This window comes from Schistocerca nitens, chromosome 2, assembly GCF_023898315.1.
Source record: "Schistocerca nitens isolate TAMUIC-IGC-003100 chromosome 2, iqSchNite1.1, whole genome shotgun sequence".
In the NCBI taxonomy this organism is placed as follows: Eukaryota; Metazoa; Arthropoda; class Insecta; order Orthoptera; family Acrididae; genus Schistocerca; species Schistocerca nitens.
The window spans coordinates 458,841,115-458,868,211 of NC_064615.1; the positions used below are offsets into that span (position 1 = coordinate 458,841,115).

Here is a 27,097-nt window from a genome sequence, read left to right on the forward strand (position 1 = left end):
ATATATATATATATATATATATATATATATATATATATATAAACCTCATTTAAGATGCTGTCCTGTTAGTGTTGGTAAAATTTGCAATTTAATTACTTCAGCTACAAGTTATCTGCAATAAACATAGCATTGTGGATCACAGTTCCAACCAGTTAACTGAGGTGAAGTGATAATAGAGTCTTTTACTTCTGGGCATCACATTTTGTTTGAGAAAAGGTATAAAAACAGTAACAAAGTTTTTGATGAAAGTATAAAAACTATGTGATTTCATCAGGTGTCGGCTGATTATTATATTTTATACTGTGAATATATATACTTGTGAGTACCCAGCATGTGTTGCAATGCCATGCAAAGAAAGAAAATGTTTGTGTTTAAATTCTGTTTACTGGAGTACCTTTGGATACACAATATTTTTTGTTATTCCTTCTAACAATGGAAAGTTCAGAATGGAATAACAACTATACAGAAGGGATAGATTGCTACTCACCACAAAGAGAAGGCACTGAGTTGCAGACAGTCACAAAGGAAAAGAATACTAAAAATTTATAAGCTTTTGGACAATGTCCTTCCTCAAAAGTAGTACTTACACACATTTGCTCAACAACTCACACACACATGTGGCCACTGTCCCCAGGTTCTAAGGCACTACCATGACTGTATCTGAAGTGAGCAGCAGTCTGCTGGGGTTGTGGTGGGGGTAAGCAGAAGACATGTGGTGGAGAGGGGGTAGTAAGGTAAGGGTGGAGAAAGAGGTTAGTGCTGCCTGTTGGAGTGTACAGAGAAATGGTGAGGACAGGATAGGGGTACTAAGTGCAGCATCAGGAGACTATGCTGGGGCAGGGAAGGGGAAGGGGATGAGAGGGGAGAAAAGGAGAAAAAAATAAAGTGATTGTATGGCATTTTTGATTGGGAGATCCCATTTGAGGTTGTTCAGCAGCCCAATGCAAGTCTTTTCATTTGATGCCTCTTCTGCAACTTGTGCATCAATTGTGATGAAATGATGTTGAGGATGACACGTCACCCAATTGGGTGAAAATCTCTAACATGGCCAGGAAATGAACCTGGTTCCCTTACTTGGCAGTTAGCCATGCTAACCACTCAGCTATGGAGGCAGATGAGAGAAGTACAGAAGTGATGGTATACAAGGCATACACTGAGGTGACAAGAGTCATGGGATAGTGATTTGCATGTATGCAGATGGCAGCAGCATCATGTACAGAATGTATAAAAGGGCAGCACATTGGTGAAGCTGTTATTTGTACTCAGGTGAATCATGTGAAAAGATTTCTGACATGATTATGGCCGCTCAATGGGAATTAACAGATTCTGAACGCAGATAGTAGTTGGAGCTAGACACATGAGACAATCCATGTCACAAATTGTTAGGGAATTCAATATTACAAGAACCACAGTGCCAAGAGTGTGCTGAGAATACCAAATTTCAGGCATTATCTCTCACCACAGACAATGCAGTTACTGACGGCCTTCACTTAATGACTCAGATCAGTGGCATTTGCATAGAGTTATCAGTGCTAACAGACAAGCAACACTGCATGAAATAACCACAGAAATAAATGTGGAACAGTTAATGAACATATCTCTTAGGACAATGGGTCTAAATTTGGAATTAAGGGGCTGTGGCATCAGATGACCGATGCGAGTGTCTTTCCTACAAGCATGACATTGCTGCAGCTCTTCTCCTGGGCTCATGACCATTTTGGTTGGACCCTAGGTGACTGTTAAACCGTGGCTAGGTCAGTTGAGTCCCAATTGGAGGTCATAAGATCTGATGGTATGGTTTGTGTGTGGCGCAGACCCCAGAAAGCCGTGGACCCAAGTTGTCAACAAGACACTGCACAAGCTGATGGGGGCTCCATAATCGTGTAGGCTGTGTTTACATCAAATGAAACTGATCATGGAATGGAAATGGTTATGTCAGCTACTTGGACACCACTTGCAACCATTCATGAATGAACTTCCTGTTCCCAAATAATGATGGAATTTTTATGGATGACAGTGCATCATGTTACCAGACCACAGTTGTTCATGACTGGCTTGAAGAACATTCTGAACAATTGTACTGAATGATGCGGCCACCTAGATCACCTCACACGAATCCCATTGAACATTCTGAAAATTTGTCGGACATAATCGAGAGGTCAGTTCATGCACAAAATCCTTCACTGGTAATACTGTTGCAATTGTGGATATCTATAGAGGCAGCATGACTCAATATATCTACAGGGGATTTACAGTGACTTGTTGAGTCCATACTAAGTCAAGTTGCTGCACTACACTGGTCTGACACGATATTAGGAGGCATGCCAAGACTTCTGTCAACACATTTTATGTGTACTGTACTGGGAACTGGCAAGTGGATAGGCAGGTGGAGGACAGAGGCTAATCAACATTGAGACCGGTGAGGGGGGATTTATTGAGAAAAGCTGTTGTTTGTGAGAAGAATTTAGATGGCACAGACTGCAAAGTGCACCACTTTTTGGGGGGGATTTATTCAGAAAAGCTGTTATTTGTGGGAAGAATTTAGATGGCACGGACTACAAAGCACACCACTTTGGGTGACACTTTCAGCCACTTGTGTCTTGGCAACAGTGTGGCTTGGCAGAGAGTTTGTCAGTAGTCATACCAATGTAGATCACAATCCATTGGTTGCAGCTAAGTTTGTAAATCACATGGCTGCTCTAACAGATGGCCCTGCCTTTGATAGGTTAGGAGATGTTAGTTGCAGGACTCTAGGGGATGATATGGGAGGACATATGGTGCAGGTCTTGCATCTCAGTCTATTGCATGGATATGAGCCATGAGGCAAGGAGTTGGAGCAAGGGTGGAGTAGGAACAGACAAAGATATTGTGTATTTTGTGTGGGCAGTGGAATACCATTGTGGAAGGGGTGGGGAAGATATCCTCATTTCAGGGTGGGATGAGACATAATCAAAACCCTGCTAGAGAATGTGATTTATTTGCTGCAGTCCAGAGTGGTACTGAGTCATGAAAGGAGAGCTCCTTTGTGGCTGAATGGTGGATATGTGGGGGATGATAGGTGACTGGTGAGACAAGACATGGGAGATCTCTTCCTGAACAAGGATAGGAGGGTAATTTCAGTCTGTGAATGCTCAGTGAAACCCTTGGTGTGTTTGGAAAGGTGCTATTCATCAATAAAGATGTGACAGACAAGCATGGCTGTGCTGTATAGAATGAAATGGGTGGCAGCTGCCGAAATGGAAGTATTGTTGGTGGTTGGTACATTTGATGTGGACAGAGGTACTGATGTAGCCATCCTTTAGTTGGAGGTCAACATCAAGAAAAGTGGTTTGTTAGGCTGAGAAGGCCCAAGCAAATCAAAGCAAATAAGAGAGGTGTTGGGGCTCTGGAGAAGTGTGGATAGGATGTCGTCACATTTGATCCAGACCATAAAGTTGTCCTCAATGAATCTGAACCATGTGAGGGGTTTGGGATTCTGGATGATTTGGAAGGATTTCTGTAGATACCCCATAAATAGGTTAGTATAGTTTGGTGCCAATTCACAGATTTGTTTGTAGAGTTTTAGATTGTGATGTTTGATACTGAAATGTGTAGCAGGACTCTGCAATAGGAAAATGAATAAGTGCTTTCTGAAGTCAACAGTTTAGAGACATTTTCTCTCTATGTAGTCTACTAACACTGAAATTAAATCTGTTATTTGTCAGGAGAACCTTCATTGTAATAGATTTTTGTAAGATTTCAACTACATGGAAGATATGGACTTATGACTGTTTATGGTAAGTTCACTACCAGTTCATTTATATGAATATACTTCCACTTAAGTTCATCATAAAAACTGATTCACAGGCAAAGAGAAGAGATTTTTCCTTCACATTATAATTATTAAGTACAAAATTATTAAGTTGATTTATAATCAGTGTTACAAACTTCCCACTTTTCACAGATACTTGTTTTTAAATAGTATTTCTTACAAATATAAGAGTTCATAAAATTTACACTTTCTTATTGTTTCAATAAATTTTGAAACAGAACACTTCATTCCTGTGAATCTGAATTTAAAATGTTTATATCATGAGGCAATATACAAGACAAAAATAAAAAAATTGGTAAGTTGGAACTTTTATATGTGATAATTAGTTCTAAGTTAATGAGTGATGCTTGTGTTGCAGGGTCAGAGAAACAGATAGTCATGATTCATCAAGCATTACTCTCATGGCTCCTACAGCCACACTGGAAACGACATACACTCACAAATCAGCCTTCAAACGATATTCTGCATCTTTTCGGAGTTTGATACCAATAAGAAAGAAGCCAAGGTAATATAAATATCAAATAGGTTATTGTAAGGCAGTGGAAAGAAATGTAGATCTAAGAAACTGCTAGTGGTTTAGCTTTCTTTTTAAATTAATATTTTTGTGATTTTTCAGCTACTCTATTGAAACTCAATAATGTACAAGGGTAATCCCAAAAGAAAGGCCTTGAAAGTGTTGGAGACATAGAAAAATGGTTTGTACAGCTGTTGGTCAGACTATTGTGATCAGTGCTACCCCCACTCCTAAACAAGTATATGCATGCCTTGCTGGAATGCTCAGTCTTGGCTTGGTGTCCATTGAGAATAAAGCCACCATTGTCTGTTACCACAAAGTGTAAATTTCATGCAGTTATTTTGAAACACCTCAGTTAGATGCTTTTGATGTTGTTCTGGCAAGGCTGAGGAAACCAGAATATCATCCAGATACACAAAGCAAAAGGAGAGACTTTGTAATATGGAGTCTATAAACCTATGTGACATTTCAGAGGCAGAATATCATGAAATGCTCTCGTATAAAATGGATGGGGTGATTATGGCTGTCTTCAGTATGACTGCCTGTGCTACTGGGATCTGAGTGCATCCTTTGGTGCAGTCTAGGACACTGAATAAGGTTGCACCACTTAATGCATAATTTTTTCATCCTTTCTCACAGCCATAGACTTTGTTTCCATGCTATATTGTGATTCACCCACCGCATTTGTCGGTCAGGCAGAGGCACTGTGCTGGCATTTTGCGCAAGTGCGATGTCCAAATTTGGTGTATTCAGCAAGTGTGTGCCACTGATTCAAGTGTTGGTGGCCCTAACCTCGACTGTCACAATTGCTATGAAAGGCGTTCTATCTTGTTTACTGCTGCAGGCTGCTCACTGCAGTCTTCCAATTCTGTGCTGTGGGATGGTGACTTCTGCTTCTTCCTTGCTTCACTCCTGCCCCTCAAAGCTCAAGCCAATTCTTCCTAAGATGTGGCTTGCTAGTTCTTTTAGGAGGAAGTCCCGTCTTTTGTACTCTGAGGCATCTTACTTCTTAGTAAAGGTACTCAGCCAGGAATTGAAGCCTGGACCTCAGACCTGACATGTCTAATCCCGAAGTTGTGGTGAGCTCATTCAACAATTTCTTTACAAGCATAGCTGAAAAACTGGTCCAAAATAATCCTAACACAAATTACCAACCAGCAAACCAAAAATATCACACATGTGCAGAGTCAATTTTCATTACCAAAGTCACAGAAAATGATGTTGCAAGAGCCCTCAGAGAGTTAAAAAATTCATATTCAGCTGGAATTGATGATATCCCAGCAACTGTAATAAAAAATTGTGAACACACAATTGCTGAACCATTAACTCACCTCTGTGGCTGTTCTTTCCAGGCAGGTATCTTCCCTGAAGCTCTGAAACTTTCTAAAGTAATTCCTGTCTTCAAAAGGAATAACTACAGGCCTGTCTCAATCTCATTCTGCTTTTCTAAAGTTTTTGAAAAAATAATGTCCAAAAAAATGATGGACTTCATTGAAAAAAAAAAGATTTACTAAGTTTAGCTCAACATGGGTTCAGAAGCAACAAATCTACTGAAACTGCAGTATATGATTGCATAAATACACTTTTAGAACTGTTAGATAGAAAACAACCCATAACAGGCATATTTCTGGATCTGTCAAAGGCTTTTGACACTGTTGACCACAAAATATTACTGGAAAAATTAGAACACTACGGTATCAGAGGAATTGCAAACAACTGGATTGCTACATTCCTAACCAATCGAATGCAGAGAGTCAGCATGAAATATACTAATAGACAAAGCAACTCAATAACTGAAATACTATCAAGTAATAAAACTGTAAAGCAAGGTGTTCCACAGGGCTCAGTAGTGGGACCCCTACTTTTCCTCCTGTATATTAATGACTTGAGCCTGAATGTTGATGCACACAAAACAATAATATTTGCTGATGACACAACTGTACTCCTCAAAGGGGAGAATACAGAGGCTGTGCAAAAAGCTGTGAACTTGGCTACTGATCAACTCAGCAACTGGGCAAAAATCAACAGATTAACTATCAACACCAAAAAGACAGCTTCCATGAACTTCCACACAACACAAAATGCAAATTCCTCTCAGCCATCTGTCACTATAAATAACCAGTCAGTAGATACCGACACTGTTTTCAAATTCCTAGGTCTGTGGGTTCAAGATAACCTGAAATGGAATACACATATAGGAAAGGTAAATGCCAGGATTTGTACTGGCTGTTATGCATTGAGTGTACTGAAAACATGTGCTAGCCTGAAAACATTAACTAGTGAATACTACACTTACATACAAGCCCACCTAAAATATGGTGTAATATTCTGGGGAAATGCTCCAACTGCTCTGAGCACATTCAGAATCCAGAAGAGAGCAATGAGGATTATTACTGGGAGCAAACCCAGAGACTCCTGCAAACCCAACTTCAGAAAGTTGGAAATCCTTACACTGCCTTGCCTCTACATTCTAGAGACTCTAAAATTCTTCAGAAAACACATAGTGCCAACTGACCCCAGAGTCGTAAAAAATAATGAAATACATGAACACAACACCAGGAAAAATGCAAACCTGCATGTTATATGTACAGCACTCAACTGTGTAAAAAGGGAGTTTTCCACATGGGCCTCCAACTGTTCAACAATCTTCCCACTAATATTAAGTCCATCGAAGACAACATAAAATTTAGCAAAGCCGTGAAGTCATATTTGTTGTGTCACTGTTTTTACTCTGTAAATGAATACTTAGAACAGTAATCTTGCTGTTTGAGTTAAATTGAAAACATTGAGCAATACAATACATTAAGATACTATAGGCTTACGTTAATATATGTTAACAATGTTAAATGATATTTTCCGACATCTGCAACACACTGTGTACCATCAGATCACATGGAATAAATAAATAAATGTATTTTAGGTGCCATAATGGGGTGTATTTTGCAACTTATTTACTTAGCTCTCACTCAGATTAGAGATGACATGGGATTTGAGGTCATCCATTTCTTGGTACATAAGCAGCTATGTATAAGAGTGAAATGAGAGTTAGATATAGATATGATAGGGGAATGAGACTGTGGATTTCCTGACTGGTCTCCTTCTTCACATGTTAACAATTAACTTGCAGAAGTGCATGGGCACTAATTTATAACTTTAGCGAGTGTTGACTATAGATGATGCTTACTATATTCTGCAGTCAATTACCACAACAAATGACCAACCCAGCCTATAACTTTGTTAATATTTGGGTATTCACAGTAACTTATGGTACTAAAGACCATGAACCACAGAAGTGCCAGATTATGTTGCTCTAATCAAACCCTTAGGTTCAAGTACTTGTCACAGTGAAAGTGACATACAGACTTAGGCACATGTAGACAAATGTATGATGGAAACCAATAACCCTAGTCCAGAGGTACATCCAGTCAAACTTTGCAACTCTGCCTTACTTAATGTTTGATTCCCTCCATATATGGCATTTGGGTTGTTGCTTACAGACAGGACATGACAATGTTGCTTTTTACCTTCAAATTCTCATCAGTGGGCATGAAATCAGCAATTTCTCCATGCATATGATGTCTTAATGGATTGGCAAAAGCTGCTTGCCCTGTATGTCTCTATCTAAGTTACAAGACATGTAGCTAATCTTCGTTGTTAATATTCATTTGTCTGGCAACTTTTCAGGATTCAATCATTACAATGGTATTTTACTGCATATTAATTTTCCTGTAACCTGTATAACTCCTCTTTTAACATTCAATCTTATTTGCCTTGTTGATCTGAAGGTGGCTGGTAACTGTAGAAACTGGTGATTTCATACTAAAATTGTATATCATTGTACCTCGAAATTAATTATTTTCAAAACCCCCAGCTCTTTCTAGTGTCCATGTAAAATATATCACTGTTTTAGTTAGTGCAAAAGGAAGTGCATCATGCTACTAGAAATATGTCTTTAATTTAATTGTTCATGAAAGTTTTCACCACCTTCCACAAATTCCTATTTCTTGCATTCCTTTTTCAGTTTGGAGGTTAACAATTTACCTGAAAGTGTGAAAATTTTACAGTGGTCATTTGCCTGCACATTTAGCAGGAGAACTTACAAGGAGTCTAAAAAATTAATAAAAAAATACCAAAGGACAAAGATTTGTTCAAAGGTTCAGAGAAGTCAGCTTGTAAGGAACTGCACACATAATTTATGAATTCAAATCATGTGCACAGTCAGTCTGTCATTACTTACCACACTGTACTGCAGTCTGGGAGTTGCATTTTGGTAGGGTGTGTTACTTTTTGTCAATAATCGAAATAAATAAATGTGTGATGACAATTTGGGCTTTTCAACTTCAGACACACAACATACACTGATCAACCAGAACATTATGACCACCTACCTAATAGCTGGTTTGTCCACTTTTTTTATGGATAACAGTCGCAATGCATAATGGCATGGAAGCAGTGAGGCCTTGGTAGGCTGCAGGAGGGAGTTGGCTCCACATCTGCATGTGCAAGTCACCTAATTCCCATAAATTCTGGGGAGTGGGATTATGAGCTCTGACACCATGTTCAATCATATCCCAGATATGTTCGATTGAGTTCCAATCTGAATGGGGGGCCAGCATATCAATTGGAACCTGCCACTGTGCTCCTGAAAACACTCCATCACACTCTTGGCCTTGTGACATGTCACATTACCTTGTTGATAAATGCCACTGCCATGAAGTGGTGTATGTGGACTGTAACCAGTGTATGATATGCCTTGGCTGTCATGGTGTCTTGCATGAGCTCCAATGGACCCACGGATGCCCATGTAATTGTTTCCCAGAGCATAATGGAGCCATCACCAGCTTGTCTCCATCCCACAGTACAGAACAGGAGCTGTCCCCCTGGAAGAGGAAGGATTTGTGCTCTCCCATTGGTGTATGAAGAAGATGTCAGGATTCATCAGACCACGCAGTCCTCTGCCACTATGCCAACGTCCAGTGCCAATGGTCACATGTCCATTTCAACTGTAGTTGCCAATGTCGTGGTGTTAACATTGGCACAATGGGTTGCCGGGTGCAGAGGCCCATCGTTAGTAGTGTTTGGCACATTGTGTGTTCAGACACACTTGTACTCTGCCTAGCATTAAAGTATGATCTTAGTTCCACCACAGTTCACCAACTGTTCTGTTTTACCAATCTATCCAGCCTACTGACATCAGATAGCTGTTACGAGGGGTATCCACCCAAGACCATGATGTCTGGATGTTGTTTTGCCTTGGTTTTGCCTAGTGTTGAATACACTCCCCACAGGACTCCTCAAACACCCAACAAGTTGTGCAGTTTCCAAAATGCTCATGCCAAGCCTCCAGGCCATCATAATCTGCCCTTGATCAAACTCAGATAGATCGTGTGCTTTCCCCATTCTACATATAGACAGCAGAGTCACTGGTACCACATGTACCATGCATGTGTCTCAATAGCAATCATTCCTTGTCATGTAATGCTACTATTGCCTGAATGGGTTTATGTCAATAGCAAGTCAGTGGTCATAATATTCTGGCTGATCGGTGTATAGTAAAATACTACATGTTGTGTATGTGTGTGATGTCCAGTTTTGAGTAAGATCAGCAATAAAATTGAATGTTAATATTCTGGACCCTAGCCAGAATTATTAAAAATAGAAAAACAACTAATCTCACATTTTAAAAATCATTTCTGATCTGTTGTCCAGGGTTGCTGAGCGACTGCCTGTCGATAAAATTGGTCTCATATCAATGATATCATTCCAATGGGTAACACCATTTCTGTTGAAGGCACAGAAAGCACTGGCTTTACAGACAGTGTCTGCAGAGGATTCAAGTAAAAAAATGGGAGAAAGGTATTTTACAATAGAATTTTTTAATAAGTTCTTTATTGTCATTCACATATACACATAGATATTTCCAAATTCAGAACAAAATATACACTTATAGAAGGTAAAAACTGGTTTCAATTTTAAGACTTTCTGTGTGCAGTACTGGGAGTAACACCTCTTGAAGGTAAGTGCTGTTCAGCCCCTCTGACTATCTGTGAAATTTTCTGCATCAACTATTTTATTTTATACCATTTCCAAGTGCTTGTCCAGCAAAGCAGGGTAGGGAAAGTGCAGCTGCAGCTTAGATCTCAGATCCTAGGTCTGCCTTCGGCAATTTCATGTATTTCTTGTTAGTAACTGACTAAGAAATTATGATCTGCCACATACTACTTCATACTGAGCATTTTTACTATTTCAGCTAATTTTAGAGAGCAGACTAAGCTACTGTGCAAAGTCCTTCATTTGATTTAGAAGCACACACACAACTCACACACTCATGGCCACAGTTGTCTCCAGGTGCAATGGGACCTCAGGGCCTGGAGATAACAGTGGCCAAGAGTGTGTGTGTGGGGGGGGGGATTTTGTGTATTTTCTGAAATATGATGAAGAGCTTTGTCTGACATCTCAGTCTAGTTTTTTCCATCTGGGATTTTGCAGTGTTTGGCTAAGTTATGAACATTAATGTTTACTGAAATACATATCTCCTAGTTCAAATATTCTGCCAAATTATGCAAGAAGTGGCAATTAATTATTATGTGCTTTGTTTCTGAGTTCCAGAGATCTCCAGTTATGAGTTTTATATAATATTCATACTACACCAAACTTTAGAATAAAGAATTGTTTTGTCCTGCCCTGTTCTTTATTCAGTTCCTTTTGTATGCAAATTTCAGCTTTCACCTTTGCTTGGGTAACCACTTGCAAAGGTGTCGACCTGCACTATCCATTAAGATGTCAGAGTCTTAGTCATAAAGTCTTGTAGAATATTTGGAAATTGATTTCTAGGAATCGTGTAAATGATGTTCACTACATAGATTTCCAAGTGACATGTCTGTTTTCCACATTTATTGCCATTACAAACATTGTGACTCTCATATGGGGCTCGCTGGAAGTTGAATGTTTGCTAGATGAGATGGACATAGATGACCATCAGAGGGCATAAATGCACTTGCATAATGAGTATGCCACCTATCTCATGATGTAAGTAGTAAAATACTATCACCATGTGAACAGTCAATCAGTTGAGTACTCCCGTCTGATACTGTCAGTTACTATCATCACTGTACTGCAGACTTTTAAATAACAACCTCACTTGGCCCATGGTCTTTCCCTCTGGTTATGATTCGGGTTGTATCTCCCTTTGCTCTTGGCCTGTTAACATCATTGTGGTGAAGGATCTGCTTTGTGTCTTATTGTTGTGTAGGTTGCTTTGGAGTTGTCCTAGTCTGTGTCTCCTCCACAATGAGGCAGTAGTGTTTAGCTTGACTATCATTTGGTGATGTGTTTGCTTCTGCAGGTAGCCCTTCTGCCTTGCAGCATCACCTATTTTTCTCCTGGGTTCTGATGCATGCACTCATATCTAGCTACACATGGATACAGAAATGATGACCAAATCAAGTTCACAACACGTTTTTATGGAAGCAGATAGCTTCATATGTCCATTTCACTATGCACAGATGTGGCATTAACAACATAATCACTGCCTTAAGTCACAATCCTTTTAGACATGGTATTAACAGGACATAGAGACTGTATGTTACGTAAACAGTGTGCAAACTCAAGTTTTTGTGACAGCCACTGAGATGAATAAACATTAACTGCATAAAACTCAATATCAATCAGAAGTAAACACCATCAATCAGTTCAAAAGAATTGACATAATCACTGCTTTATAAAAGTACATCAAATACTCCATGCGTACCTGCTGATCATATATACACTGTCACAATACCTAATAGAAATATTAAATGTGAACTACACAATAAGCACAACTCGGGCTAACCATGATTTCTTGATATCTCTCATAGGTGTTGTGCTAATGTTAGCTGGTCCAGACAGAAAATTGTGGTTGGTGTCTAACTATTTAATAATTGGCATTTGAAGATATTGTGGTTTCAAAAACTATGTAATCATTTGAAAACTGGAAGATTATAATTTGCTAAGTTGGATATTCTATAAGTATTAAGAGTAATTTAGTTTATGGAATATATTGTGGGTTAAGTGAATTAGAAAAGTTAATGAAACCATTTTATGTATTCTCATTGGGAAACCCCCATTTATAAATACAAGTGCTGTACTGAAAACTATGGTGAAGTATGAAAAAATCTTAATTAATGGCCTAATTAATCAGTGAAGTATGTAATCTGGTGCACAAAAGACATGTTGACAAAAGTATAATGGTAAAGGTCAGACTCTAATAAGCACGTAGACAAAATCTGCAATGGTCTAACATAAATCAACATACTTTTTATGGGGAAGTCAGTATGTCAGTCTTCCTAAGAGTGGTGTCAGTGTGAACAGAGCTGGTAATTAGTTCACTATAAATTTACTCTTGAGTGTTGTGTTAAGAAGTTTAGTCATCCACATTTTTAAAAAAAACAAGTTTTCCATGAAAACTATCTACAGCATGAGAATCAGCACATTATAAAGAGACTGAATCATAAATCCAAATGATACTCATTCTAGTTAATGTTTTAAAATACTATGCATATGTTACATGTACACTGCCTAGGTAACTTTATCAAACGTGGACTAATGAATACAGAAAAAAATTATTAGTTTTTGTGCAATAAGAGCAGATGGATGGTTCCAGCTTGCTGTATTTCATCACCCTGCATTGAGTTATATGCACAGGTATTAATAAATAGCTGACTGAGTAATTCAGTGGCAGATGACTTAAATATTTTTCAAATCTATAATAAATAACGATAATTTAAATAATGTGACAATTAGAACTTCTCAGATGTGAATGCTATCAGAACTTTTGCTGGTTATCATCATTATACAGAATATTTCAAAAATGCTTTTAAAAACTTTGGGGACATGTTTCTTGCACCTGAACAAGGAAAAAAGTTCATATAAATGTATGTCTGAAAATCCTCTGTCTTTTAGTTAGGATGAAAGTTGACATTCTATGGATTTCCAAGTACACCCCAACAACTGCACTTACCTATGCACCTGTGTGCTTCATTCTAACCTAAATGGTGTTCTGTTTGCCATTGAAACTTGTTTACATTCCTCATGCATCTGTCTTCAATGGGTCAATTATGTACATGTACTACAGGTAGTGAGTTAACTGAAAGTGCACTGCTCAGACGTGGGAGGATATTCATTTTGTGAGGAGGCAGATACGTGTTTGTTTGCATTTGTGTGTGTGTGTGTGTGTGTGTGTGTGTGTGTGTACAGCCATGCTTATGGAAATGTACACAAAGCTGCATAGCTTTATTGGGTGATGTTTCCAGACTGAAGACAGCCATGTCATCCAACCTTTGGTGCTGTGTACCATAACGCTGCCAAGACAGGATCCATAACACCACAAGCTAATGATTGAAAGAGACTACATCCTCCTTGTGTGTTTTACCAGGAAGAGTATGTTCTATGGGCTGTCGAAGAAGAGACAGGTATCAGCACAAGACAAGTGGCCCTGGCATGCAGCAACATACAATCAGTACTCTGTGCAGTAATATGTGATCTCACTTATGACAGTGTCACTACAGCAGAGTTACTAAACACAGATTTCCAAAACTCCTTCACAAAAGAAGACCAAATATATTTTCCAGAATTTGAATCTAGAACAGCTGCCAACATGAGTAACTTAGAAATAGATATCTGTGTTGTAATGAAGCAGCTTAACTCACTTAATAAGTTGTATGCCATTCAGGTTCCTTTCAGAGTATTCTGAAAAAATAGCTCCATACTCAGCAGTTATATACAACCACTGACTCAACAAAAGGTCCTTACTTAAGGATCGCAACTCTCACCAGTACCCAAAAAAGGAAACAGAAGTAATCCACAGAATTACAGATCCATATCACTAATGTCAATTTTCATTAGGATTTTGAAATATATACTGTGTTCAAACATTATGACTTACCTCAAAGAAAATGATTTATTGACATTTGTAAAGGGCTGCTTGCCTGCTTGTGTCTGTGTATGTGCGGTTGGATATGGGTGTGTGTGCGAGTGTATACCTGTCCTTTCTTCCCCCTAAGGTAAGTCTTTCCGCTCCCGGGATTGGAATGACTCCTTACCCTCTCCCTTAAAACCCACATCCTTTCGTCTTTCCCTCTCCTTCCCTCTTTCCTGATGAAGCAACCGTTGGTTGCGAAAGCTTGAATTTTGTGTGTATGTTTGTGTTTGTTTGTGTGTCTCTCGACCTGCCACCGCTTTCGTTTGGTAAGTCACATCATCTTTGTGAGTGTGTGTGTGTGTGTGTGTGTGTGTGTGTGTGTGTGTGTGTGTGTGTCAGTCTATACTTTTCATGTTGTTGTTGTTGTTGTTGTGGTCTTCAGTCCTGAGACTGGTTTGATGCAGCTCTCCATGCTACTCTATCCTGTGCAATCTTCTTCATCTCCCAGTACCTACTGCAGCCTACATCCTTCTGAATCTGCTTAGTGTATTCATCTCTTGGTCTCCCTCTACGATTTTTACCCTCCACACTGCCCTCCAATGCTAAATTTGTGATCCCTTGATGCCTCAAAAGATGTCCTACCAACCGATCCCTTCTTCTAGTCAAGTTGTGCCACAAACTTCTCTTCTCTCCAATCCTATTCAATACCTCCTCATTAGTTACGTGATCTACCCACCTTATCTTCAGCATTCTTCTGTAGCACCACATTTCGAAAGCTTCAATTCTCTTCTTGTCCAAACTGTTTATCGTCCATGTTTCACTTCCATACATGGCTACACTCCATACAAATACTTTCAGAAACGACTTCCTGGCACTTAAATCTATACCCGATGTTAACAAATTTCTCCTATTCAGAAACGATTTCCTTGCCATTGCCAGTCTACATTTTATATCCTCTCTACTTCGACCATCATCAGTTATTTTACTCCCTAAATAGCAAAACTCTCATTTCCTAATCTAATTCCCTCAGCATCACCTGATTTAATTTGACTACATTCCATTATCCTCGTTTTGCTTTTGTTGATGTTCATCTTATATCCTCCTTTCAAGACACTGTCCATTCCGTTCAACTGCTCTTCCAAGTCCTTTGCTGCCTCTGACAGAATTACAATGTCATCGGCAAACCTCAAAGTTTTTACTTCTTCTCCATGCTTTTTAATACCTACTCCGAATTTTTCTTTTGTTTCCTTTACTGCTTGCTCAATATACAGATTGAATAACATCGGGGAGAGGCTACAACCCTGTCTCACTCCTTTCCCAAGAACTGCTTCCCTTTCATGCCCCTCGACTCTTATAACTGCCATCTGGTTTCTGTACAAATTGTAAATAGCCTTTCGCTCCCTGTATTTTACCCCTGCCACCTTCAGAATTTGAAAGAGAGTATTCCAGTTAACGTTGTCAAAAGCGTTCTCTAAGTCTACAAATGCTAGAAACGTAGGTTTGCCTTTTCTTAATCTTTCTTCTAAGATAAGTCGTAAGATTAGTATTGCCTCACGTGTTCCAACATTTCTACGGAATCCAAACTGATCTTCCCCAAGGTCCGCTTCTACCAGTTTTTCCATTCGTCTGTAAAGAATTCGCGTTAGTATTTTGCAGCTGTGACTTATTAAACTGATAGTTCGGTAATTCTCACATCTGTCAACACCTGCTTTCTTTGGGATTGGAATTATTATATTCTTCTTGAAGTCTGTGGGTATTTCGCCTGTCTCATACATCTTGCTCACCAGATGGTAGAGTTTTGTCATGACTGGCTCTCCCAAGGCCATCAGTAGTTCTAATGGAATGTTGTCTACTCCCGGGGCCTTGTTTCGACTCAGGTCTTTCAGTGCTCTGTCAAACTCTTCACGCAGTATCTTATCTCCCATTTCGTCTTCGTCTACATTCTCTTCCATTTCCATAATATTGTCCTCAAGTACATCGCCCTTGTATAAACCCTCTATATACTCCTTCCACCTTTCTGCCTTCCCTTCTTTGCTTAGAACTGGGTTTCCATCTGAGGTCTTGATATTCATACAAGTGGTTCTCTTCTCTCCAAAGGTCTGTTTAATTTTCCTGTAGGCAGTATCTATCTTACCCCTAGTGAGACAAGCCTCTATATCCTTACATTTGTCCTCTAGCCATCCCTGCTTAGCCATTTTGCACTTCCTGTCGATCTCATTTTTGAGACATTTGTATTCCTTTTTGCCTGCTTCATTCACTGCATTTTTATATTTTCTCCTTTCATCAATTAAATTCAATATTTCTTCTGTTACCCAAGGATTTCTATTAGCCCTCGCCTTTTTACCTACTTGATCCTCTGCTGCCTTCACTACTTCATCCCTCAGAGCTACCCATTCTTCTTCTACTGTATTTCTTTCCCCCATTCCTGTCAATTGTGCCCTTATGCTCTCCCTGAAACTCTCTACAACCTCTGGTTCTTTCAGTTTATCCAGGTCCCATCTCCTTAAATTCCCACCTTTTTGCAGTTTCTTCAGTTTCAATCTGCAGTTCATAACCAATAGATTGTGGTCAGAATCCACATCTGCCCCTGGAAATGTCTTACGAATTAAAACCTGGTTCCTAAATCTCTGTCTTACCATTATATAATCTATCTGATACCTTTTAGTATCTCCAGGATTCTTCCAGGTATACAACCTTCTTTTATGATTCTTGAACTAAGTGTTAGCTATGATTAAGTTATGCTCTGTGCAAAATTCTACAAGGCGGCTTGCTCTTTCATTTCTTCCCCCCAATCCATATTCACCTACTATGTTTCCTTCTCTCCCTTTTCCTACTGACGAGTTCCAGTCACCCATGACTATTAAATTTTCGTCTCCCTTCACTACCTGAATAATTTCTTTTATCTCGTCATACATTTCTTCAATTTCTTCATCATCTGCAGAGCTAGTTAGCATATAAACTTGTACTACTGTAGTAGGCATGGGCTTTGTGTCTATCTTGGCCACAATAATGCGTTCACTATGCTGCTTGTAGTAGCTAACCCGCACTCCTATTTTTTTTATTCATTATTAAACCTACTCCTGCATTACCCCTATTTGATTTTGTATTTATAACCCTGTAATCACCTGACCAAAAGTCTTGTTCCTCCTGCCACCGAACTTCACTAATTCCCACTATATCTAACTTTAACCTATGCATTTCCCTTTTTAAATTTTCTAACCTACCTGCCCGATTAAGGGATCTGACATTCCACGCTCCGATCCGTAGAACGCCAGTTTTCTTTCTCCTGATAATGACGTCCCCTTGAGTAGTCGCTGCCTGGAGATCCGAATGGGGGACTATTTTACCTCTGGAATATTTTACCCAAGAGGATACCTTCATCATTTAATCATACAGTAAAGCTGCATGTCCTCGGGAAAAATTACGGCTGTAGTTTCCCCTTGCTTTCAGCCGTTCGCAGTACCAGCACAGCAAGGCCGTTTTGGTTAATGTTACAAGGCCAGATCAGTCAATCATCCAGACTGTTGCCCCTGCAACTACTGAAAAGGCTGCTGCCCCTCTTCAGGAACCACATGTTTGTCTGGCCTCTCAACAGATACCCCTCCGTTGTGGTTGCACCTACGGTACGGCCATCTGTATCGCTGAGGCACGCAAGCCTCCCCACCGACGGCAAGGTCCATGGTTCATGGGGGGTTCATAATATTCTGGAACTAACCCTTCCAATCTTAACACTCAATGAGTCTACTCAACCCCACCTGATTCCGGGTAAAATCATCACGGAGCATTTTGAGCATTTTGATAATCACAATATTACCCCAGGTGGTCAATCCACCACCAGTATTACTGGTGCAACTGGTATTTTGGATTCTGGGGTGACCAGGTTAAAAAGCAGTGTGATTCAACAGAGGAAGTTTACGAAACTATGCATTAGTTCACTTAATGGAGATGGAAGCCATTTATAGTCCTACAATTCTTTTGAAATAAAGATCAAAATTATTGTAATTCTCAAAATTTATTCAATGTTTCTGAAATCATTACTTTACTTTTGTTTATTGCTGTCAGAATATTTCTTATTTACTTCATTTATTGATTGCTAATAATTATCAATACAGTTTTCTTTAACGAATTAATGCTCAGATCCATTAGTACCAATGGCATATATAAGAAATGTTAATATCAGGGAAAATAAAATATGCACATGTATACAATTAACAACCTCTCTAAACATTAATATTTCATTCTAATCTTTCTTTTAAGTACCGTAAGTTACATATACTATTCGGATGTTACCTCACATGACACAGGTGTTTTAGTACAACAGAAAATGTTTTTTGCACGTATTTACATTTCACTAGCTATTCATGTCTGCCTTCTGGTTAAAGCCTTTCCTCACAAACTTGTCATCTGTAGAAGTGCATCTGCAAAATTAACTACTTCAAAGACAGGATCCATAACCACTTTTGCCTCATACAATACCTCTCATATTTTTCATTGTTACTTCAAATAATCCATTACATATTGTTGTTTCCAGTTTCTCATTACTACATCATCATATAGTTATCGATCATGAAAATTCGTGCTTTGTTTCTTATACAAAGACTACTCTTTCCATTGACAAATCAACCCCATTACTTAACAAATCTTGACTCTCTATTACATAACAGATTAAAGCTTTTTCACTACATTTCAGTACCATAGGGAAAGATATTATTTTACTTTAAAATACTTATTTTGTTCTCATCACACCTGCAGGATTCCCTAATGAAAAACATTTACTTTTTGTAATTTTTACTGTTGGAAACATTACTAATTTCGTCTCAAAATTTATTTACTTTATCCTGAAAGGTGACTTTTGATGTGTTTTTATGAAGTCAGCACTATAATATAGCAAAATGGTTTTATTTTTAATTTGAATTGAAGGAAATGACTGTATAATTATTAAGCAGAGAAAGATTTTGGAATTAATTAAATTAAGTTTTCAACATCACCCAATCTAACTCAACCGGAAAAAAAAAAAAAAAAAAAAAAAAAAAACTGCAGCACCAAGAAGAAGTTGTACAATAGAAACAAAAATTGATAGGCATGTTTCTACATCTGAAAAATGATGTCTATTCAAATTTGCACAAGTCACATAAGAGTGGCTGTAGTAACACCACTATGAGGTTGCAAATCAGGTCTGCTTTAAAGACATGCTATAATGGTCATGAGTATTAGTTACCTTTGCGACTGGACATGGTGAGCTGATGTAGTCAAGAATGTGTTTAAGACAACAAAAATACCGTTATCAACATGTCATTGAGTTTGAATGAGGTTGTGCAATAGGGCTATGAGAAGCTGGATATTCCTCATGTGATGCCGTGTGGCACTACTGGGAGGGAAGACCATTACATTTGGAGTTTGGTGCGTCATATTGTTCCTGCAGCGGAAATTTGAGCAGCAGTTGGCACCACATGGACATAACATACTGTCACAAATTGGTTACTTCAAGGACAGCTCTGAGCGAGATGCCCTGTAGCGTGCATTCCACTGACCCTAAACCAGCACAGTATGTGACTTCAGTTTTGTCAAGCAAGAGGTTATTGGAGGGCAGGGTGAAGGTCTGTTGTGTTAGCTGATGAAAGCTGGTTCTGCCTTGGTGTCAGTGATGGCCATGTGTTGGCTAGAAGGAGGCCTAAAATGCTCTACAGAGTGTCGACACATTGCCTTGGCCTGCTCGATCACCAGATTTGTTCCAGACAAGAACTTACGGGAACATCATTGGACGGCAAGTCCTTCATCATCCACAACCAGCATTAATTGTCCCTGTACCAACTGACCACGTGCAACAGGCATGGAACTCCATCACAGAAGCTGACATCCGGCACCTGTAAACACAATGCATGTATGTGTGCAAGCTTGCATTCAAAATTCAGGCAGCTACACTGGATATTAATGTTCAGCATTTCACATTTACAATGGCTTACCTTGTGCTTACATTAATTTGTGATCTTACAATGTTAATTACTTACATATGTTACCTAGACAAATGTATTCCCAAAATTTCATTACTCTATTTTTATTACTTTCTGCATTGTGATTTTTTTTCTGTCATTGTATATGTAGGACATTTTTCTCATGAAATTGAACTGATATAGTATTTAACCAACATATGTTCCCATCCTCTGGTATGTTAGAGTCCATGAACATACAAAAATTCAGTTATTGCAGTAAACCCTTTACATACCTATGAACTGGAAATAGGAGGAGAAGATTGCTTATTTCTGACACTCTGTAGATAGGATATAATGAAAAGAAAGTGATTTAATAAAGGAAGAATGAGACCACCCTGCTGGGGAACTACTTCCTGCCTCATGTGTTTACTAAAATTCAGTTAATGTGCTACCTATTTAATGGGTCACACTTACTCTCACACCCTGCTCTTGCATTTATTTTTGCAATATTGTGTGAAATCTTAACCTCTTTCTTTTTCATTTCAATCACAAACACAGTATCCCACTCAAAATAATCTTTGAACACACCTCATCTTATGATTACAAGTCCCTGTAACATAACATACTCACTGAAAACTGCTCTAGGCACATTTATGTGTAAAACTACTGCACATATATTGCATACCTCACTGTCAACATCTAATAATACAGGGTTGCTATGTTTCAGCACTTTACCTGAAAGTGCATCAGTTAGAGTAGCTTTGTAATACTCTTTACAAAAATGTAATCTGTTTTCTTCTAACACTCACAGTTTTTATGTAATTCCTAAAGTTTCTTTTGTTAAATTTGACTAATGCAATAGATTGTAAATTTGACTGTGAGAAGAGCAATACTCCTCAATTTGTTTAGAGGCACACAAATGCATCAAAGTTATTTGAATATAAATTTGAAGTGGAATTTGTATGAGTCAACAGTAATGACATGATCCTAATGTGTTTTTTTTTTTTACATATGCAGCTCTCTGACTCTCATAATCAGGAGAGAGAACATAACCTCATATCTCAGAGAAGCATACCTATCTTATTTCAGTATGAAGTTAGGGACATCAGGACAAAACTTTTCCTCCATATACTGCTTGTCATACATGCATTGCAGGTTTGGGTAAATGGACACAAAGCAAGCAGAAATCTTTACCATTCAGGATTCCAGTGCTATGGAAAGAATGAGGAAACCATGCAGATGACAGCAATTTTTGTATGATGAAAGCTGGTGCGCCGAGCAAGAACAGTGTGAAAGTACTTGTTTATCCAAACCTAAAATCAGCTGTAAGATCATACCACATCATCCTATCATTCCTGTGCTTGACCCGCCCTCTGCTTTAGAGTCTTCAACATCATCAATTGAAACTTCAGATCCTGATATAACTCCACACCCACAAAAGGACAACCAGAGCCACTTACACTAGAAGAACTGAGTGACTTGGTAAGAGATCTGGAGCTCTCAAAAGAACGAACACAAGTTTTGGGGTCTCAATTAAAAGAAAAATATTTGCCTATCCTGGGCACAGCTGTCTATTGATTTCAATCAAGAGAATCAGAATTTCATTAGTATTTCACTTCAGAAGGCCCTCTTGTGTATTGTAAGAATATTGAAGATGTGTTTTGAGATATAGTGTTATGTACAACATGAATGAATGGAGGCTATTCATAGATTCTAACAAAAAAAGCTTCAAGACCATAGTTCTACACATTGGAAATAAGTATGGCTCAGTGGCAGTAGCATGCTCTGTGCACTTCAAAGAAACCTATGAAAATATGAAGATGCTGCTGAAGACATTACACTATTTGAATGCCAATGGATTATATGTGGAGACCTAAAAGTAAGAGGAATGCTGCTGGAACAACAGTCAGGCTTTACAGAATAATTTTGTTTCCCATGCCTCTGGGATTGTCATGCCTGTGAATCGTATTGAGTAGAATAGAATGAATTCTGAAGAGAGAAATGTTGTGTGTGAATATCTGGTGAAAACAGAGAAAATCATCCTGCCACCTCTTCATATTAAACTAGTAATCATGAAACATTTTGTCAAAGCAGTGTATAAAGATGGTGATTATTTTAATTATGTTGTTGTTGTTGTTGTTGTTGTTGTGGTCTTCAGTCCTGAGACTGGTTTGATGCAGCTCTCCATGCTACTCTATCCTGTGCAAGTCCTGGCAACGACGTCCTCTTGAGTAGTCCCCGCCTGGAGATCCGAATGGGGGACTATTTTACCTCCGGAATATTTTACCCAAGAGGACGCCATCATCATTTAATCATACAGTAAAGCTGCATGTCCTCGGGAAAAATTATGGCTGTAGTTTCCCCTTGCTTTCAGCCGTTCGCAGTACCAGCACAGCAAGGCCGTTTTGGTTAATGTTACAAGGCCAGATCAGTCAATCATCCAGACTGTTGCCCCTGCAACTACTAAAAAGGCTGCTGCCCCTCTTCAGGAACCACATGTTTGTCTGGCCTCTCAACAGATACCCCTCCGTTGTGGTTGCACCTACGGTACGGCCATCTGTATCGCTGAGGCACGCAATCCTCCCCACCAACAGCAAGGTCCATGCTTCATGGGGGAAGTGGTGATTATTTTATTTTAATTATATAAGTTCCAAATTTTCTTTTCTGTCTGAGGCTAATCTTAAAGAAGGAATATTTGTGCGACTTAGCATTAGAAGTTTGATGAAAGATGAAGTATTAGAAAATATACTACCACAGGAAGAATGACTGCCTTGGACAGGATTTAAGCACATGGTTGACAATTTCTTGGGGAAAGGAAACATCTAGATTTCAAAGCCATGGTGGAAAATATACTGATGACTCTGAATAATTTAGTATGCAATATGAGCCTTAAAATGCATTTTCTTCACAGCCATCTTGACGTCTTCCCTGACAGTCTTGGAGATGTTAGTGAAGAACATGGAGAAAGGGCTCATCAAGAAATGAAAGAAATAGAATCTCAATCTCATTCTCAAGGCAGGTGGGATGAAGGGCTGACGGCTGAGTACTGTTGGTCTCTAACAAGAGATAATATGGAGCTACAGCATAGAAGAAAATCTCGAAGACAAAGTGTCAATATTAAGAGGAAGTGGTACTGAAAGAGGGCAGTGTCTCCATAAGACTTGGAATATGTTGAACTTAAATTGTGATTATAGCAACGAAAATCATCGATTAGCATATTATCCAGTCTTCCACCTTTAAGCTCTCAGGTTTTCAAATCTTGTCCAGTGCAGTCCCCAACAAACAGTTTTTTCTTCCTATCCTGTCTGGTTGTTGTTGTTGTGGTCTTCAGTCCTGAGACTGGTTTGATGAAGCTCTCCGTGCTACTCTATCCTGTGCAAGCTCCTTCATCTCCCAGTACCTACTGCAACCTACATCCTTCTGAATCTGCTTAGTGTATTCATCTCTTGGTCTCCCTCTACGATTTTTACCCTCCACGCTGCCCTCCAATGCTAAATTTGTGATCCCTTGATGCCTCAAAACATGTCCTACCAACCGATCCCTTCTTCTAGTCAAGTTGTGCCACAAACTTCTCTTCTCCCCAATCCTATTCAATACCTCCTCATTAGTTACGTGATCTACCCACCTTATCTTCAGCATTCTTCTGTAGCACCACATTTCGAAAGCTTCTATTCTCTTCTTGTCCAAACTAGTTATCATCCATGTTTCACTTCCATACATGGCTACACTCCATACAAATACTTTCAGAAACGACTTCCTGACACTTAAATCTATACTCGATGTTAACAAATTTCTCTTCTTCAGAAACGATTTCCTTGTCATTGCCAGTCTACATTTTACATCCTCTCTACTTCGACCATCATCAGTTATTTTACTCCCTAAATAGCAAAACTCCTTTACTACTTTAAGTGTCTCATTTCCTAATCTAATCCCCTCAGCATCACCCGATTTAATTTGACTACATTCCATTATCCTCGTTTTGCTTTTGTTGATGTTCATCTTATATCCTCCTTTCAAGACACTGTCCATTCCGTTCAACTGCTCTTCCAAGTCCTTTGCTGTCTCTGACAGAATTACAGTCATCGGCGAACCTCAAAGTTTTTACTTCTTCTCCATGAATTTTAATACCTACTCCGAATTTTTCTTTTGTTTCCTTTACTGCTTGCTCAATATACAGATTGAATAACATTGAGGAGAGGCTACAACCCTGTCTCACTCCTTTCCCAAGAACTGCTTCCCTTTCATGCCCCTCGACTCTTATAACTGCCATCTGGTTTCTGTACAAATTGTAAATAGCCTTTCGCTCCCTGAATTTTACCCCTGCCACTTTCAGAATTTGAAAGAGAGTATTCCAGTTAACGTTGTCAAAAGCGTTCTCTAAGTCTACAAATGCTAGAAACGTAGGTTTGCCTTTTCTTAATCTTTCTTCTAAGAAAAGGCATAAGGTTAGTATTGCCTCACGTGTTCCAACATTTCTACGGAATCCAAACTGATCTTCCCCGAGGTCCGCTTCTACCAGTTTTTCCATTCGTCTGTAAAGAATTCGCGTTAGTATTTTGCAGCAGTGACTTATTAAACTGATAGTTCGGTAATTTTCACATCTGTCAACACCTGCTTTCTTTGGTATTGGAATTATTATATTCTTCTTGAAGTCTGTGGGTATTTCGCCTGTCTCATACATCTTGCTCACCAGATGGTAGAGTTTTGTCATGACTGGCTCTCCCAAGGCCATCAGTAGTTCTAATGGAATGTTGTCTACTCCGGGGGCCTTGTTTCGACTCAGGTCTTTCAGTGCTCTGTCAAACTCTTCACGCAGTATCTTATCTCCCATTTCATCTTCATCTACATCCTCTTCCATTTCCATAATATTGTCCTCAAGTACATCGCCCTTGTATAAACCCTCTATATACTCCTTCCACCTTTCTGCCTTCCCTTCTTTGCTTAGAACTGGGTTTCCATCTGAGGTCTTGATATTCATACAAGTGGTTCTCTTCTCTCCAAAGGTCTGTTTAATTTTCCTGTAGGCAGTATCTATCTTACCCCTAGTGAGACAAGCCTCTACATCCTTACATTTGTCCTCTAGCCATCCCTGCTTAGCCATTTTGCACTTCCTGTCGATCTCGTTTTTGAGACGTTTGTATTCCTTTTTGCCTGCTTCATTTACTGCATTTTTATATTTTCTCCTTTCATCAATTAAATTCAATATTTCTTCTGTTACCCAAGGATTTCTATTAGCCCTCGCCTTTTTACCTACTTGATCCTCTGCTGCCTTCACTACTTCATCCCTCAGAGCTACCCATTCTTCTTCTACTGTATTTCTTTCCCCCATTCCTGTCAATTGTGCCCTTATGCTCTCCCTGAAACTCTCTACAACCTCTGGTTCTTTCAGTTTATCCAGGTCCCATCTCCTTAAATTCCCACCTTTTTGCAGTTTCTTCAGTTTCAATCTGCAGTTCATAACCAATAGATTGTGGTCAGAATCCACATCTGCCCCTGGAAATGTCTTACGATTTAAAACCTGGTTCCTAAATCTCTGTCTTACCATTATATAATCTATCTGATACCTATTAGTATCTCCAGGATTCTTCCAGGTATACAACCTTCTTTTATGATTCTTGAACCAAGTGTTAGCTATGATTAAGTTATGCTCTGTGCAAAATTCTACAAGGCGGCTTCCTCTTTCATTTCTTCCCCCCAATCCATATTCACCTACTATGTTTCCTTCTCTCCCTTTTCCTACTGACGAATTCCAGTCACCCATGACTATTAAATTTTCATCTCCCTTCACTACCTGAATAATTTCTTTTATCTCGTCATACATTTCATCAATTTCTTCATCATCTGCAGAGCTAGTTAGCATATAAACTTGTACTACTGTAGTAGGCATGGGCTTTGTGTCTATCTTGGCCACAATAATGCGTTCACTATGCTGCTTGTAGTAGCTAACCCGCACTCCTATTTTTTTATTCATTATCAAACCTACTCCTGCATTACCCCTATTTGATTTTGTATTTATAACCCTGTAATCACCTGACCAAAAGTCTTGTTCCTCCTGTCACCGAACTTCACTAATTCCCACTATATCTAACTTTAACCTATGCATTTCCCTTTTTAAATTTTCTAACCTACCTGCCCGATTAAGGGATCTGACATTCCACGCTCCGATCCGTAGAACGCCAGTTTTCTTTCTCCTGATAACGACGTCCTCTTGAGTAGTCCCCTCCCGGAGATCCGAATGGGGGACTATTTTACCTCTGGAATATTTTACCCAAGAGGACTCCATCATCATTTAATCATACAGTAAAGCTGCATGTCCTCGGGAAAAATTACGGCTGTAGTTTCCCCTTGCTTTCAGCCGTTCGCAGTACCAGCACAGCAAGGCCGTTTTGGTTAATGTTACAAGGCCAGATCAGTCAATCATCCAGACTGTTGCCCCTGCAACTACTAAAAAGACTGCTGCCCCTCTTCAGGAACCACATGTTTGTCTGGCCTCTCAACAGATACCCCTCCGTTGTGGTTGCACCTACGGTACGGCCATCTGTATCGCTGGGGCACGCAAGCCTCCCCACCAACGGCAAGGTCCAGGTTTCTGGGTGACAGTTTACAGGTTACTTGTATAGCTGTAAGTGTCTTTATTAATATATTAAAATGTCTTAGCATTGTATGAATATAGCAAATTTTACAGAAGTGTTACAGTTTTCTCATATGTATAGCCAAAATCTGACTCCACATTCTTCAACAGAGGCCAGCAATTAATAAAAATGACTCTTCAAGTTTAAAAACTTTGACAAAAATTTAATTTTCAAGCCCTGTGTAATTTGAACATATCTACCACTTGTAATCTAATTACAAGCTTCTTAACTTTAGCAACCTTTTTCCTTCCAGTGTACACATTTTTCATTATAACATTGCTTACATTATCTTTTACTAATTGTCTTTCATTT

General features: G+C 39.1%; 1 protein-coding gene across 1 annotated transcript in view; it reads left to right on the forward strand.

Annotated features, from left to right (window-relative positions):
- LOC126236346 (ATP-binding cassette sub-family C member 12-like) overlaps positions 1 to 27,097 on the forward strand; it is a 535,156-nt gene that overhangs the window by 20,001 nt on the left and 488,058 nt on the right. The window contains exons 3-4 of the mRNA XM_049945576.1: positions 4,170 to 4,316; positions 10,035 to 10,181. Of these exons, the coding sequence (XP_049801533.1) occupies positions 4,170 to 4,316; positions 10,035 to 10,181 (294 nt within the window). The remainder of the gene's footprint in view (positions 1 to 4,169; positions 4,317 to 10,034; positions 10,182 to 27,097) is intronic.